The sequence below is a fragment of the Symphalangus syndactylus genome, chromosome 22, assembly GCF_028878055.3.
Source record: "Symphalangus syndactylus isolate Jambi chromosome 22, NHGRI_mSymSyn1-v2.1_pri, whole genome shotgun sequence".
Classification (NCBI taxonomy): Eukaryota; Metazoa; Chordata; class Mammalia; order Primates; family Hylobatidae; genus Symphalangus; species Symphalangus syndactylus.
The window spans coordinates 21,002,161-21,015,047 of record NC_072444.2 but is presented as its reverse complement, the minus strand read 5'-3'; the positions used below and the strand labels follow the sequence as shown (position 1 = coordinate 21,015,047).

Below are 12,887 nucleotides of genomic sequence, written 5' to 3'. Positions count from 1 at the left end.
CCTGTCTCTACTAAAAATACAAAAAATTAGCTGGGTGTGGTGGTGGGCGCCTGTAATCTCAGCTACTTGGGAGGCTGAAGCAGGAGAATCACTTGAACCCAGGAGGTGGAGTGAGCCGAGATCATGCCATTGCACTCCAGCCTGGGAAACAAGAGTGAAACTCTGTCTCAAACAAACAATAATAGGCCAGGCGCAGTGGCTCACGCGTGTAATCCCGGGAGGCCGAGGCAGGCAGATCACGAGGTCAAGAGATCGAGACCATTCTGGCCAACATGGTGAAACCCCATCTCTACCAAAAATACAAAAATTAGCTGGGCATGGTGGCACATGCCTGTAATCCCAGCTACTGGGGAGACTGAGGCAGGAGAATCGCTTGAACCCGGGAGGTGGAGGTTGCAGTGAGCCCAGATCGCACCACTGCACTCCAGCCTGGCGACAGAGCGAGACTCTATCTCAAAAAAAAAAAAATAAATAATAATAATAATAATAATAATAAACAACAAATGTCAAACTCTCATAACAATGAATTACTAGATACTACTACTTAAATGTTTAATAGGAATCAAAAACTAAACCTCTCCCAAATATTTATTTTCCACTTCAGCAAATGGCCCCACCATCTACGTAGCTGTATAAACCTCAAACATAAGTCACCCTTGAGTGGCCTTCTCATGCTCCTAAATCTAATTCATTAAGAAGTCTTCGCCGGGCGCAGTAGCTCACGCCTGTAATTCCAGCACTTTGGGAGGCCAAGGTGGGCGGATCACTTGAGGTCAAGGGTTCCAGACCAGCCTGGGCAATATGGTGAAACCCCATCTCTACTAAATATACAAAAATTAGCCTGGTGTGGTGGCACACTGCTGTAATCCCAGCTGCTTGGGAGGCTGAAACACAAGAATTGCTTGAACCCGGGAGGCACAGGCTGCAGTGAGCTGAGATTGCATCACCATACTTCAGCCTGGGTGACGGAGTGAGACTCTGTCTCAAAAAAAAAAAGTCTTGTCAGTTTCTTACTGATTTATGCTCATCTGAGTCTTGTCAATATTGATGGCCTTCTATCTAGTCTGGTTTACTTTCTTGCCTTCCTTCATTTCCTAAATAGAAGCAAAATGTGCTCTAAAATGTAAATTGAGGCAGGAAATGGCAGTGGTACTTTGGGAGGCCTGTACTCCAGCACTTTGGGAGGCCAAGGCAGGAGGATCATTTGAGGCTAGGAGCTGAAGACCAGCCCAGGCAACATAGTGACACCCTAGTTCTACAAGAAAAAAAAAAAGAAAGAAAAGAAAATTTCCCGACGTGGTGGTGCAAACCTGTGGCTCCAGCTATGCAGGAGGCCGAGGTGGGAGGATCACTTGAACCCAGGAGTTTGAGGCTATAGTCAGTGAATTATGATTGTGCCACTGCACTCCAGCTTTGGCAACGGAGCAAGATTGTCTCTTTAAAAAAAAAAAAAAGTAATCCAGATGATGACATTCCTCTCGTTAAAATCTCAAAGGTTTCTGAGTCCCCACCTTAGTCTGTGAATAAGCTTGCTCCTGTCTTTATCTCAACTCCACCTGCCACTCTCTCCCCTGCTCCTTAGGCTACATCCACAAGGGCTGCTTTAAGCTCCTCTAACATATCCTTTTCTTTGCTGCACCAGGCACATGCCATTCTCACTTCCCTCCACTATTCATTCTTTAGGTCTCAGCCAAAAACAAACAAACAAACAACAACAAAAACAAAGTCTCCTGTTTGAAGTAGGTCTCCCCTAACAGCATGGGCAACATAGTGAGACCCCATCTCTACAAAACAGTACAAAAATTAGCCAGGCATGGTGGTGCACGTTTGTATTCTCAGCTACTCAGGAGGCTAAGGCAGGGGGTCAAGGCTACAGTGAGCCGTGACTGTGCCATTGCACTCTAGCCTGGTTGACCGAGCGAGACCTTGTCTCCAAAAAAGAAAAAAAAAAAACCGGAGCTCTCCCCTTATTCTATACTTCATTCCATTTGTTTCCTTTATAATTTATAATGATTTGCTTACTTGCTTTTTGTGTCTTTCCCGTTACAATATAAGCTCCATGAGGGCAGGAGCCACAAAAGCAGGTGTAAATGGGAAGAGGTGTTACTTCAATGGAAATGTCTGAGAAGTACTAGCTGTGGGTCTCTTTTAGTGTAAGATCTGTCATCCCAACACTCATCACCACTCTACCTCCAATACCACTCTTTCTCCAGATGGAGCACGTCTATCATTTTGAAAGGAACTAAAGACAAGATTTCACTGGGAAATCACATTAATTCCAGCTGGTATAGATGGAATTGTGTCCTCCACCAAATCCATATGTTGAAGCCCTAACGCCAAGGTGATGCTATGGTGGAGATGAAGCCTTTGGAAGACAATTAGGTTTAGATGAGGTCATGAGGGTAGGCCTCATAAGATGAATCCCCTTATAAGAAGCACAAGAGGCCGAGCGCAGTGGCTCATGCCTGTAATCCCAGCACTCTGGGAGGCTGAGGTGGGTGGATCACCTGAGGTCAGGAGTTCAAGACCAGCCTGGCCAACATGGTAAAACCCCGTCTCTACTAAAAATACAAAAATTAGCCAGGCGTGGTGGCACACACCTATAATTCCAGCCACTCGGGAGGCTGAGGCAGGAGAATTGCTCCAACCCAGGAGGCAGAGGTTGCAGTGAGCCAAGATCGTACCACTGCACTCCAGCCTGGGTGACAGAGTGACAAAAAAAAAAAAAAAAAAAAGAAAAGAAAAGAAAAGAAAAAAAAAAAGAAGAACAAGAGACGCCAGAGCTCGCTCTCTGCTACATGAAAACACACTGAGAAGGTGGCAGTCTGCAAACCAGGAGCTGGGAAGAGAATCCTCACTAGAAGCCAACCATGCCAGATTCTCATCTTGAATTTCCAGCCTCCAGAACCATGAGAAATACATTTCTGTTGTTTAAGCTACCCAGTCTATGGTATTTTGTATGGCACCCTGAGCTGACTAAGACACCAACCAATAGGAGAATGCTCTAATCTCATAACCACATAACCAAATACACATGTAAAAAGACATCTGATGCAGCAGTATTCTCTATCAAGACTCTCCACTCCCAACCAAAAGTGTTCCACTCCTTGCTTGATGCTCTTACTTCTCCAACAACTACACTTTTGAAGTCTGAACACTGTTAAAGCAACTATTACCTTCCTGTACATACTCTGTTAGAAGACAACCTCACAACTGACAGTGCCCTCCCCTCAGTCACCCTCCAATCTACGTACCTCAATGCACTAAAATGAGTGAGTCAGGTACACCAAGACTTATAAACAATTATGTTTTATTCAGAAGGACTAATTGATGTTGCAGTTAGGAAGTGATTTTGATTAGGACTCATGATAGCATACAGAAACACTGTCTCAGGGCATCTTACATGGGGTTTTTGCCTAAATGAGAATCTCATAGGACTTTTTTTTTTTAATTTATTATTTTATTTTGAGACAGAGTCTCACTCTGCCACCCAGGCTGGGGTGCAGTGGCGCAATCTTGGCTCATTGCAATCTCCACCTCCAAGGCTCAAGTGATTCTCATGCTTCAGCCTCCTGAGTAGCTGAGGTTACAGGCACATGCCACCATGCCCAGCTGATTTTTTGTCTTTTTAGTAGAGATGGGGTTTCGCTATGTTGGCCAGGCTGGTCTGGAACTCCTGGCCTCAAGTGATCCTCTCACCTCAGCCTCTCGAAGTGCCAGGATTGTAAGCGAGAGACACCAAGCCCAGCCTATTTTTTGAGACAGGGTCTCCCTCTTTCACTCAGGCTAGAGTGCAGTGGAGCGATCATCACTCACTGTAGCCTTGAACTCCTGGGCTCAAGCAATCCTCCCATCTCAACCTCTCAAGTAGCTAGGACTACAGGCACATGCCATCATGCCCGGCTAATTTTTAACTGCTTTGTAGAGACAGGGTCTCACTATGTTACCCAGGCTGGTCTCAAATTCCTGGCCTCAAGACATCCTCCTGTCTCAGCCTCCTAAAGTGCTGGGATTACAGGAGTGAGTCACCATGCCCAGCCAGGACTCTTTATTAAACAACTGTTTTTTATAAGTAGACACTTCAAAAAGCTCAGGTTTTCCTCCTTCTAAAACTAGCCTCTAATTGCAGATTACGGTGAGGGAGTAACTAGATTCTTTGAGACATTTTGTTAGAAAATTACTTTAAACATTCAGGAGTTTGTATGTTTTATCAAAGGGAATATTCCAAATGCTTTATTTTATTTTTATTTTTTTTTTTTTTGAGATGGAGTCTCGCTCTTTCACCCAGGCTGGAGTGCAGTGGCGCGATCTCAGCTCACTGCAGGCTCCTCCCCCCGGGGTTCACGCCATTCTCCTGCCTCAGCCTCCTGCGTAGCTGGGACTACAGGCGCCCGCCACCTCGCCCGGCTAATTTTTTTGTATTTTTAGTAGAGACGGGGTTTCACCGTGTTAGCCAGGATGGTCTCGATCTCCTGACCTCGTGATCCGCCCACCTCGGCCTCCCAAAGTGCTGGGATTACAGGCGTGAGCCACCGCGCCCGGCCTCAAATGCTCTATTTTTTAAAATTCATATTCCATAGAGAATGTAAATGATTGAAGCAGTTATTCCTCCAACATTTCTACTTTGGGAATTTCAAAGCATAACCTTTTCTTTGGCTTCCTTCCCTCCGTCCCTCTCTTCCTCTTTTCTTCCCTTCCTCTCTTTCTCTTTCTTTTTTCTTTTCTCTTTTCCCTCCCTCCCTCTCTCTTTCTTTCTTTTTTGAGACACAGTCTCACTCTCGCCTAGGTGTCTAGGGTTATATCTGTGGGCTCAAGCAATCCTCCCACCTCACCCTCCCAAGTATCTGGGACTATGGAGGCATGCCACCATGCCTGGCTAATTTTTTATTTTTATTTTTTGTAGAGATAGGGGGTCTCACCATGTTGCCCAGGTGAGTCTCGAACTCCTGGCCCCAAGGGATCCTCCTGCCTTGGCCTCCTAAAGTGCTGGGGTTATAAACTTGATGGTTTAAAAAAAGTCTTATTCCATATTACAGGGAGAAATAAGCACAGTAGTTGGCAGAGGCTATGAAGGTCCCCAAACCAGAGCTCCATTTTCACAAGAAAGAGCACCACCCATGCTAAATTATCAAAGGCATAAAGCTTGGTTACAAAATAAAGACAGTAATAGTATTTTGTGACTGAAACTATCAAAGCTCCTCTGAAATAAGACCTGTACAAAATCCCACGCACGGTGGCAATAGGATGCTTAAGCTGAGAAGATCTTCTACATTTTAGAATCCGTAACTCAGCTGAGACTGCAGTAAGCTGTGACTGTGCCACTGCACTCCAGCCTGGGTGACAAAGCAAGATCCTGTCTCAAAAAACAATACAAAACAAAACAGAAGCTGTAACTCCAAATTTTAATCAATTTGCACCAAGTACAATATGGTATAAAGGGCTAGAAAAGGTTATTCTCCAAAGTACAAAATTCTCAGGGCCCTGAAATAGTTCTAGCTATCAAACTTTTTATACGATTACCATTTCTTTATTATTCCAATAGTTTTTTTTTTTTTTTTTTTTTTTTTTTTTTTTTTTTAAGATGGAGACTTGCTCTGTTGCCCAGGATGGAGTGCAACCTCCACCTCCTGGGTTCATGAGATTCTCCTGCCTCAGCCTCCCAAGTAGGTGGGATTACAGGCACCCATCACCATGCCCAGCTAATTTTTGTATTTTTAGGAAAGACAGGGTTTCATTATGTTGACCAGGCTGGTCTCGAACTCCTGACCTCAGGTGATCTGCCCACCTTGCCTCCCAAAGTGCTGGGATTACAGGCGTGAGCCAGTGGGCCTGGTCTGTAGGTTTGTTTTTGTTTTTTATGAATGGCACAAACAGCCTTTATTGGTTGTGACAGGAAGTGGAAGAGAAGGGGATATAATAGCTCCTGTTCCTGGAGTGGCCATCTGCAGACTGGACCACCACCCTCCTACCCTCCAAATGCCAATAATTTTAATAAAGAAATTCATCTACACAAAGCCCAGCTCCACCCATGGTATCCACTCAGTAGGCTCCTCCTATATTTGCCTAATGCAGGCGAAAGGAACAGGAACTTAAGTTTTAGGGAAGCAAAATGCAGCTTCTTCTCATAAATAGGTTTAAGCCCCTGGCCTAGACATTCACAGTAGCGGTTATAGAAAGGGAAACATAAACTAGCCTTTTCAGCCCATTTAAAAATAGTCATTTAGTACTACTCCACATTTCTCCCAGAGAAGTGCAGTATTTTTTTTTTTTTTTTTTTTTTTGAGACAGAGTCTCGCTCTGTCGCCCAGGATGGAGTGCAGTGGCGCGATCTCGGCTCACTGCAAGCTCCGCCTCCTGGGTTCACGCCATTCTCCTGCCTCAGCCTCTCCGAGTAGCTGGGACTACAGGCGCCCGCCACCACGCCCGGCTAATTTTTTATATTTTTTTAGTAGAGACGGGGTTTCACCGTGGTCTCGATCTCCTGACCTTGTGATCCACCCGCCTCGGCCTCCCAAAGTGCTGGGATTACAAGCGTGAGCCACCGCGCCCGGCCGACTTATTTATAGTTACATGGAGAATTGGTGACTATGCCAGGAAATGAAACTCATGTCCCCTCACTCTTAGTCCAGTGCCCTTTCTAATATACAATGATGCCTCCTATCTGGTAATCAAAGTAGTAAGGCAAGGCCTAAATAAATAAAGAACTTGCCCAACGGAAACCCAAATGTCCTTAGTCCTAAGACTGAGTCCTAATACTAAAAGGCCAAATGAATGTTTTGGGAAAAGCTTGCCAACAAACCTAGCAGAATATTTTATACTCAGTGGACTCTATTTCTCCATCACACCAACCCCTCCAATCTATGCCTCCTCAAATTGCCCTGCCTCATGAGTGCAAAAACCATTGTTTTTATTTTTTCCCCCAGGAGAGGTTAGGTCAAAAATAAGAAAATAATCTAGTTTCTTTCTGCCAGATTTCTGGCATAGTGGGACTGGGCAGGAATGTACCTACTGTGGAATCTTCCCACACCCCTGGGTTGTTAAGAGTAACTAGCAGAGGCATGTCCCATACACTCCCCAAATATCTGAGCTGGCAACAACAAAAGATATTCAGAGACCTTAGCCCTAGGACAATAGCTTCTGTCAGTCAACTACAGTTCTCACGACTCTGTGTTTCTGTTCTTACTTCAACCTCCTACCAAATGATGTATCACACCTGTATGAGTATACTTGAGAAAACCATGCAAATGAATTCACACAGCAGTACGGCAATTTTGGCAGGGCACCATTACTAATGATAAAGTATAATTTGACAAAAAACGAAGACTTACACAAGCATATTACTATTATCATTTACATGGCACATTAAACTTAAGGACCTGAGTCCCAGTAACCTATCCTTGAGACCAACACCAAAAAAGATCAGGTAGAGTTTCCATGCCAAGGGAGTCACCTGGTAAGGAGGCAAAGATCAGCATTTCATCTCTTACCTGAAGCCAAAGGTCGGATCCACTCTTTGCTGTTTAGGTCAAGTCTCCAGAGGTCATTGAAAGCAGCATTGCAGCTGCTCTGGGTACAGCCTCCAAACACATACATAGACTGATTAGCATCATAATAGCATGCACCTAGAAAGAAAATACACAAATAACTGCTGTGAAAATTCTGAGGCCCTTCCAACATTTTAACCATAACATTTATTTTTCAAAGCTTATTCCACACATTCAGCAGTTTTGTTACCAAGTACCAAATTTCTATTACGAGCCTCTTGTCTCCAAGTGGATCAATATATTACCCTTTAAAACAAGGTCCAGAGGAAAGCTACGAAAATTTTATTTCTGAGCACACTAAGCAAGTTGACAATGATGTAACAGTGTAAGTCCAGTAAGAACATATAATAATTCACATTAAATGTGCTCAAATGAGGGAAATTTCAGCACAGCTACATAATTAATCTAAATCTGCATCATTATTCTCTAGAGCTAAGCAAAGATAATGCCAAAACATGAACTCTGTCCTCCCATTCCTTTCCTCCAATCCTCCTGTTGTTTTTGTTTTCAAATTAAACCTGAAGCTCAAATCAATAAATGAATCTTTTTCTCTTTCTTTTTTTTGAGATGGAGTCTCCCTCTGTCAGCCACGCTGGAGTGCAGTGGCACGATCTTGCAACATCTGCCTCCCAGGTGCAAGCAATTCTCCTGCCTCAGCCTCCCAAGTAGCTGGGATTACAGGTGTGCACCACCACACCCAGCTAATTTTTTTGTATTTTTAGTAGAGATGGAGTTTCACCATGTTGGCCAGGCTAATCTCGAACTCCTGACCTCAGGTGATCCACCCGCCTCGGCCTCCCAAAGTGCTGGGATCACAGGCGTGAGCCACCATGCCCGGCCAATAAATGAATCTTTGTATGACACACAATGAAATGATTTTAATCAATACCATGAAGTAACCACACATAAAGTCCAATGTGATTGAGGAAATACAGTTTTTATTAATTCCAAAGGCCAGTGGGGGAAACTCAACAGTAGTATGGTCTTGGACTAGTCCTAAAGCAACAGACTGAAAAAGCATGGAAATCATTAAGTCCCAATATGTATGCAAGAGCTACCAAGGCATGCTGGTTGAAGCCGACTAGAAAACAGAACAGTAACATTTAAAAAACACCAGGATCTCTAAGAAAAGCCTTCTTTGATTAGATGATTGCATACACATCACCAGGCATTCCTAAGAAAAAGAGGCAATGACTATGAAAAAGGCTGTTACCCCAAAACTACAAAGACCAAAGCCAGAGTCTAGAAAAGATGCATGAGTGCTAAGTTCTGCCCCTTGCAGTCTCTATCCTTTGGAAATGACAATCACATTCCTTACAGCCTTGCATTTGCCATCTTGGATTTCAGGAAGAGGCCCAAGCAAAGCTTTCCTTGCCATCCATTTCATGCACACAGGAGGTAAAAATTAAATTAAATTAATTAATAAAAAAGACCTCTCAATGTTCATGTGAAACTAACGGTTCAGTGTCATATAAAAGGAAGGGGAAAGGAAAAAGAAATTCACAGATTCAGGCCAGGTGCAGTGGCTCATGCCTGTAATCCCAACACTTTGGGAGGCTGAGGCAGGCTGATCACGAGGTCAGGAGTTCGAGACCACCCTGGCCAACATGGCGAAACCCCGTCTTTACTAAAATTACAAAAATTAGCCAGGCGTGGTGGCGCATGCCTGTAATCCCAGCTACTCAAGAGGCTGAGACAGGAGAATCGCTTGAACCCGGGAGGCGGAGGTTGCAGTGAGCCGAGATTGCGCCACTGCACTCCAGCCTGAACGACAGAGCAAGACTCCATCTCAAAAAAAAAAAAACACACAAACAAGAAATTCACAGATTCATTGCCCTGTGCATGGCTTTAATGATCATCTAGCATATTTGTAGGTCTAATTCAGTTTAGCACACCAATATTTTTAAGGTCTCTTCTGAACTCTGGCACTAGTTACCCGAGTTCAGAAAAAGGGAAATGCTACTACTGTTGACTCATCCAATGCCACTACTATAATCACCTCTGTGACATACACTATACTAGCTCTGGGAATAAACTCCCCCCCACCCCGCACCCCCTGCTTTTTTTTTTTTTTTTTTTTTTTTTGAGACAGATTCTTGCTATGTGGCCTAGGCTGGAGTCCAGTGCCACAATCTTGGCTCACTGCAACCTCCACCTGCCAGCTTCAAGCGATTCTCCTGCCTTAGTCTCCCAAGTAGGAGTAACTGGGATTACAAGCACACACCACCACACCCAGTTAATTTTTGTATTTTAGTGGAGATAGGGTTTCACCATGTTGGCCAAACTGGTCTCAAACTCCCGACCTCAGGTGATCCACCCACCTCGGTCTCCCAAAGTGCCGGGATTACAGGTGAAAGCCAATGCGCCCAGCCCCCTACCTTCTTTTCTTTTCCCTTAATTTAGCCCTCCTGTTAGACCCCTGGGACTCTCTACAGTAAGAAGGCCAAGTCAGAAAACTGAGCAAGAGGTAATGAAAGCAGTATGTTTAGTGCCTTAAACCCCATAATCTCAGTTAGTGGAAGGGTTAAATCCAAATTATCTGACCTCTGACACTGTGGAATAATGGAGCTGCAGGCTTTTAAAATTACCAAAGAAATTAGAGAAAACAGATGTGAAGAAATAAAATACCATCTAGCCATCAATAGGCTCACACCTGCAAAATATTTACTGTATCCCCAGAACTCTACTAAGAAGTCCAGGCTGGGCATAGTGGCTCACGCCAGTAATCTCAGCACTTTGGGAGGCGGAGGCGGGCGGATCACAAGGTCAGTAGATCGAGACCATCCTGGCTAACACAGCGGAAACCCTATCTCTACTAAACGTACAAAAAAAAAAAATTAGCCGTGCGTGGTGGCAGGCGCCTGTAGTCCCAGCTACTTGGGAGGCTGAGGCAGGAGAATGGTCTGAACCCGGGAGGCGGAGCTTGCAGTGAGCCGAGACCCCGCCACTGCGCTCCAGCCTGGGCAACAGAGTGAGACTCCATCTCAAAAAAAAAGTCAAGTCCAATGAATCCATGGCTCACATATCAGATCTGTTAAGAACTACAAATAACAGGCTGGGCACAGTGGCTCATGCCTGTAATCCCAGCACTTTGGGAGGCTGAGGTGGCTGGATCACCTGAGGTCAGGAGTTCAAGTCCAGCCTGGCCAACATGGTGAAACCCCTCTCTACTAAAAATACAAAAATTGGTCTGGCATGGTGGCATGCACCTGTAATTCCCAGCTACTGGGGAGGCTGAGGCAGTAGAATCACTCGAACCCAGGAGGTGGAGGTTGCAGTGAGCTGAGATTGCGCCACTGTACTCCAGCCTGGGCGATAGAGCAAGACTCTGTCTCAAAAAACAAAAACAAAAAACCAAAGAACTACAAATAACAAAGGATCAAGTTAGAAGACATTAGCCAAACAAAAGGACAATTACTGGAGCCACATTTTAATCTCCACTAAAGGAGCTCAACTCCAGATATCCTGGTCCTCTTAGATATATCTTGACCTAGTAATCCTAAAAAATGGGGCAATTTTGAAATGAGCCAACTGGTACCAGGTTGGGTCAGTAAAAGAACATTCTTCTCCTCTTGATATTCCAGAACTCCAGAAAAATTAGCAATGTCCTATGAGTTCTTTATTTATTTATTTTCTGAGATGGAGTCTTACTCTGTCACCCAGGCTGGAGTGCAGTGGCACGATCTCGGCTCACTGCAATCTCCGCCTCCTAGGTTCAAGTGATTCTCCTGCCTCAACCTGCCAAGTAGCTGGGATTACAGGTGCCCGCCACCACTCCCAGCTAGTTTTTGTATTTTTAGTAGATACGGGGTTCCACTATGTTGGCCAGGCTGGTCTCGAACTCCTGACCTCAGGTGATTCGCTTGCCTCGGCCTCCCAAAGTGCTGAAATGACAGGTGTGAGCCACCGCGCCCGGCCAATGTCCTATGACTTCTGAAACCTTAACTAGTGTCCATTATAACATTGCTTAATAAAACAAATCCATGATTTCATAACTAAAAGAGTCAAGGTTTTGTTACGTCTCCCAGTTCCTCACAGATAACTTCTTGGCAGCTGCTTCCTTAGTGTAGCAAAAGAACACAGTGTCTCTATTTTTTTAAAAAGGTCGCAAACATTTTTCCTTTTTTATTTTTTTTCCTCAAGACAGAGTCTTGCTCTGTCACCCAGGCTGTAGTGAAATGGCACAATCTTGGCTCACTGCAACCTCTGCCTCCTAGGTTCAAGCGATTCTCCTCCTCAGCCTCCCAAGTAGCTGGGATTACAGGCGTGTGCCACCATGCCTGGCTAATTTTTTATATTTTTAGTAGAGACGGGGTTGGCCAGGCTGGTCTCAAACTCCTGACCTCGTGATCCACCCTCCTCGGCCTCCCAAAGTGCTGGGATTACTGGCACGAGCCACCGCACCCAGCCCACATTTTTCTTCTCTATTTGGACTGAAAACCCAGCCAACAGCCGGGCCCTGAGGTCCTTACCATATGTATTTTAATCCCATACTAAAATAGGGCAATTGGCATTTTCCTGCTTCTCTTGAGCAAACAAAGGTTTCTGGAAGAGGAAGGCACAGCCCAAAGTATGCAAAGCTAATGGCACTAAAATGGCAAGTTTCACACACTACTGTATTTTCAGTGACCGGCAGTCAATTATCAACAAAGTTGGGAGAGGAAGGGAGTCAATTTAGGCAGCTATATTTAGAACTCAGCTATAATGGAATGAGAAAATAACTATCAATAATACGCTTAATTATTATTATTATTTTTGTTTTTGAGATGGAATCTCGTTCTGTCGCCCAGGCTGGAGTGCAGTGGGCACAATCTCAGCTCACTGCAACCTCCGCCTCCTGGGTTCAAGCGATTTTCCTGCCTCAGCCTCCCAAGTAGCTGAGACTACAGGCGCATGCTACCATGCCCAGCTAATATTTGTATTTTTGGTAGAGACAGACTTTCACCATGTTGGCCAGGATGGTCTCAATCTCTTGACCTCGTAATCCACCCGCCATGGCCTCCCAAAGTGCTGGGATTACAGGCGTGAGCCACCACGCCCGGCCACGCTCAACTATTTTAAGCACCCTAGCCTACTGAACTTTACTTATTGCCTATTTTTTATTTAAGACACCTACAGATTGATCTGAGGGGGGGGCGGGGGCAGGGAGGAAGACCCAACAAGTTCAAATGAACCTTTTAGGAAAAAGAATTTGAGCAACTCCCAGTGCTCCAGTAGTAATTTCCCTTTTCAAAAGTTCTCCACCCAAATAGAAAATTTTCCTTTCAGAACATCTAGACCACTGGAATGTGCTATACAGTTACAGCTCACAGTACAGTATAAATACTGGGCTAAGAAATAATA

The 12,887-nt window shown here is 44.7% G+C and overlaps 2 protein-coding genes across 3 annotated transcripts in view; both read right to left on the bottom strand.

The window, feature by feature from the left end:
- LOC129472521 (neuroblastoma breakpoint family member 1-like) overlaps window positions 1–12,887 on the bottom strand; it is a 705,345-nt gene that overhangs the window by 110,903 nt on the left and 581,555 nt on the right. The gene's annotated exons all lie outside the window — the stretch shown is intronic.
- Window positions 1–12,887, bottom strand: part of FBXO42 (F-box protein 42) — a 124,321-nt gene that overhangs the window by 45,470 nt on the left and 65,964 nt on the right. For both annotated transcript variants that reach the window (XM_055262227.2, XM_055262226.2), the window contains exon 4: window positions 7,488–7,622. In XM_055262227.2, coding sequence (XP_055118202.1) covers window positions 7,488–7,622 — 135 coding nt within the window. The remainder of the gene's footprint in view (window positions 1–7,487; window positions 7,623–12,887) is intronic.